The sequence below is a fragment of the Melanotaenia boesemani genome, chromosome 8 (assembly GCF_017639745.1).
Source record: "Melanotaenia boesemani isolate fMelBoe1 chromosome 8, fMelBoe1.pri, whole genome shotgun sequence".
Classification (NCBI taxonomy): Eukaryota; Metazoa; Chordata; class Actinopteri; order Atheriniformes; family Melanotaeniidae; genus Melanotaenia; species Melanotaenia boesemani.
The window spans coordinates 17,914,377-17,917,489 of NC_055689.1; the positions used below are offsets into that span (position 1 = coordinate 17,914,377).

A 3,113-nucleotide genomic window follows, 5' to 3' on the forward strand; every position below is an offset into this window, starting at 1 on the left:
GACCAAGTAGATTTATTTCAGTGAAATCAAGTGATACACCTTCCAGTAAAAACCCACCATGTACATTTTGACAGGAGGTGGAGGGGCACCACCACCACCAATTGTAACCAACCCCTCAAAACCGTGCATAGGTCTGCAGCTGCCACCATTATTTCTGCCCCTCACCAGCCATTTAGCACAGAATAGACAAGCAGTATTAACATTCAAGTGCAACATGCTGCCGTTGTAGGAAAAGCTGTCCTGTTTGCTCAAGATGTTTTAACGTAGGTGATGTTCAAGTACTGAGTAGGTTCCTTCTTGTCTAGTGTCATAGAAACCGTCTGCGCCAACTTCCCATCTGGTCGTAGCTGAAACACTCGACAAATCTGTAAATGGAAACAAGGCGAGGTCAGCGACATGTGGCTGTGGCCGTTATTCATCCAAATGAGTGCAATCGAAACATTGTTCACAGTGAAAAGCAGCTTCACAGATCAGCCAGTTTGTCATGATGGCAGATTTACCTGCTGCACGTGGGGCTCCTTGGCAAAAGAGATTCTTTCCAACTTGTGGGTCTTCAAGGTCAGCTGCTTTCCTGTGAGCTCTCCCTCTTCAATCTCCACCAGACCTGCTCAAGACCACCTCGTTTTAGTTTTCTAAGCCCGACAATGTTAAGTTGGATTTAGTGGATTTAAGTCTACCTGAGTCCTGTGCAATAATGAAAGCCACTCTGTTGGTCTTTGGCTGCATTCGAATGAAGCCACATTCTCTGTGTGAAGGCTTAGATGAGTCTTCAGGAGAGGCACTGAACCTGTAAAACACAGCAACAGATCAGCCACAGGTCTGAGGTCTGCCACAACAGATTTCTGGACAAGAATTATGCAACCACAGTTTGTTTGCACTAACACCTACATGAAGTGCATTGCTGGTTGTCCCATGTGGCTGAAGTGCAGCTTCTCTGTGTAGCTGAAAGGTTTGATGGAGTGGAAGCCTCCCTGTCCAGGTTCATCACTCTCCCAGGTACCCAGCAACCAGTTGACAGGTTCAAGGGCTGGGTTCAGCTCCACTGAAGCTATTAGCATAAACATTAAAAGCCACAGCAGTCAGTTAACACACGTGTCAGGATAACTCCAACACTGGCTTTTACAGGCAACGTCCACACTTAAAATGGAGTTTGCCAAGTGAGCTTTAAGCAGAAATGTCCAGTCCCTTTGTCTTAATGTGGACAGGCCTGAACAAAACTTGACAAGCAGTTGAGGAGATCTACTTAATTTGAATCAGGTGTGTTGGGAAGGTGGCCCTTCCAAGATGTCTGCTATTAGTTTTTTTTTTTTTTTTTTTTTTTTTTAAAAACTACACTAGACAGAAGTGCAAGTTACAGAAGTAATTTCATTACAAGTAAAGAAGAAAACATACACCTGTTAAGCTAGATTTTTTTGGGGTAACTCACTTCAGAGTTGACAGGTAATCTTGTCTCAACAGTTAAAAACTTAGACAAAGTTCTGTTTAAGAGTCAAATAGTTAACTTACAGGCACTGTTGGAAGAAGATGGCATTATAAGCTGTTGCAGGAGGGCAGCTGTGGATCCAAACTGAGATGCAGAAATACAAGCTCGGCAACACTGGCACCTGATGCAGGTTAAAGCCCTTTTATAGGCGGTCCAAGCACCCCAGGGAACCTTGGGAATTGTAGTTAACTCTGAAATACTACAAATATGTCAATTAACCTTTAGAAAAATATAACTTGAGAAAACAAATATCAACTTTGACCACATTTTGTTCTTGTTTCATGAAATAAAGACAGGAGGAGCATTCCCTAACAAAACAAACACACTGAGTACTCTGCATGGGACATCCGACAATGTTATTATTTAGCCATTTTATACGTAATGCAGAGATGGATTTCTGACAGCATAAGGACAAACTATTTCAACTGTCTTGCATAAAAACACTATTTATTTATTTACTAATTATTTATTCATTTTCCCCTGTGAATCAGTAATTAGTCATCTAAGGGTGTTAGTTCTTCTTGAGAGCTTCTATTAGGACATGCAGTGCCACGTTAGTATTAGTTTTCTTATACTTGTGAGCCTTCCGCCTGTAAGTGTGATAAATCTGGTGTCAAATCACTTTTCTGAATCATCCTGCTGAGTCACTGCAGACAATGTTCTCATGGGCTGTGTATGAAACCTCTTGTCTTCTAATAAATATGTGATCAATGTCAGATTGATGGGATATATGTATGTATATATATATATATATATATATATATATATACATGTGTGTGTGTCTCCCTCTTTATCTCAAGTTTTCAAGGTTTAATATAAACCTTTGTATGTTTTTTAAAGAATGAGGAAGACTCAGACTGGGGAGAAATGATCAGCTCCTCTTAAAACAATTGGACCAAGTTTTTTAGCAAGTCAAACACATTTTAGTTTATTGCTGCTTCCCAGAGTAACTGCTGCTGTTATCCATTAAAATATAAATCTATTACATGAACCTGAAGTTTTAAAAAACAAACGTAACAACCTTGTAGCAAATACTTGCGTTGTATTTGTAACACATATGACCTGGAAATAATAAAGTTGATTATATTCAGAAGAAGTGTAAAAACCTACAATTAAATAATAATAAAAAAAAACTACATAATTCCTGCTGTGTCTGAGTGCATTTATTATAAAGGTCTGAATATGAATCCAAATTGTCACCATTTAGATGTGAAAATTGATTTTTCACTTCCGTCTTATGTGTGCATATCTCAACTGAGACAACAGCTAATTTGTCAAGTTGCTGGTTTGAGTTAGAAACCTTTCAAACTGGCCTAATTAAAAAAAAAACAGCATTCTCTTGTCCCTCAGCAATCTGAATTGTGCCCCATTTAAAGTGCATCACAGCTTGAAGGGCTCCATGTTAGGTGTTGCTTTTGTTTTTATTCTGTATTGGACTGAAATTTTGCTGGTGAAACTTTAAGTGGCAGTGGAATATTGAACACTATAATGAACACAGTGACAGTGACCCAAGAACTCCTGCAACCCACAATGCAGAGTGCAGCCTTTAATCTGCTTTAGACTACTCGTTGTTTCACAAGGGGAGCTTCTTAAACAATCTGTAATAATAAAATAAACTTCCATGAGCTCA

The 3,113-nt window shown here is 39.3% G+C and overlaps 1 protein-coding gene and 1 long non-coding RNA gene across 2 annotated transcripts in view; both read right to left on the bottom strand.

Moving 5' to 3' along the window:
• Positions 1-899, bottom strand: part of LOC121644424 (peroxynitrite isomerase THAP4-like) — a 903-nt gene extending 4 nt beyond the window's left edge. Inside the window, exons 1-4 of the mRNA XM_041992320.1 lie at positions 889-899; positions 678-787; positions 501-604; positions 1-365 (exon numbers count right to left, since the gene is read on the bottom strand). The exon at positions 1-365 is cut by the window's left edge and continues 4 nt beyond it. Of these exons, the coding sequence (XP_041848254.1) occupies positions 249-365; positions 501-604; positions 678-787; positions 889-899 (342 nt within the window). The 3' untranslated portion in view covers positions 1-248. The remainder of the gene's footprint in view (positions 366-500; positions 605-677; positions 788-888) is intronic.
• A 3-nt stretch (positions 900-902) lies between these two features.
• LOC121644776 lies at positions 903-1,619 on the bottom strand. Its single transcript, XR_006011312.1, has 2 exons — positions 1,507-1,619; positions 903-1,048 (listed from the first exon to the last, which is right to left on the bottom strand). It is a non-coding gene; the product is annotated as an uncharacterized LOC121644776 (long non-coding RNA).
• Positions 1,620-3,113: the final 1,494 nt, after the last annotated feature.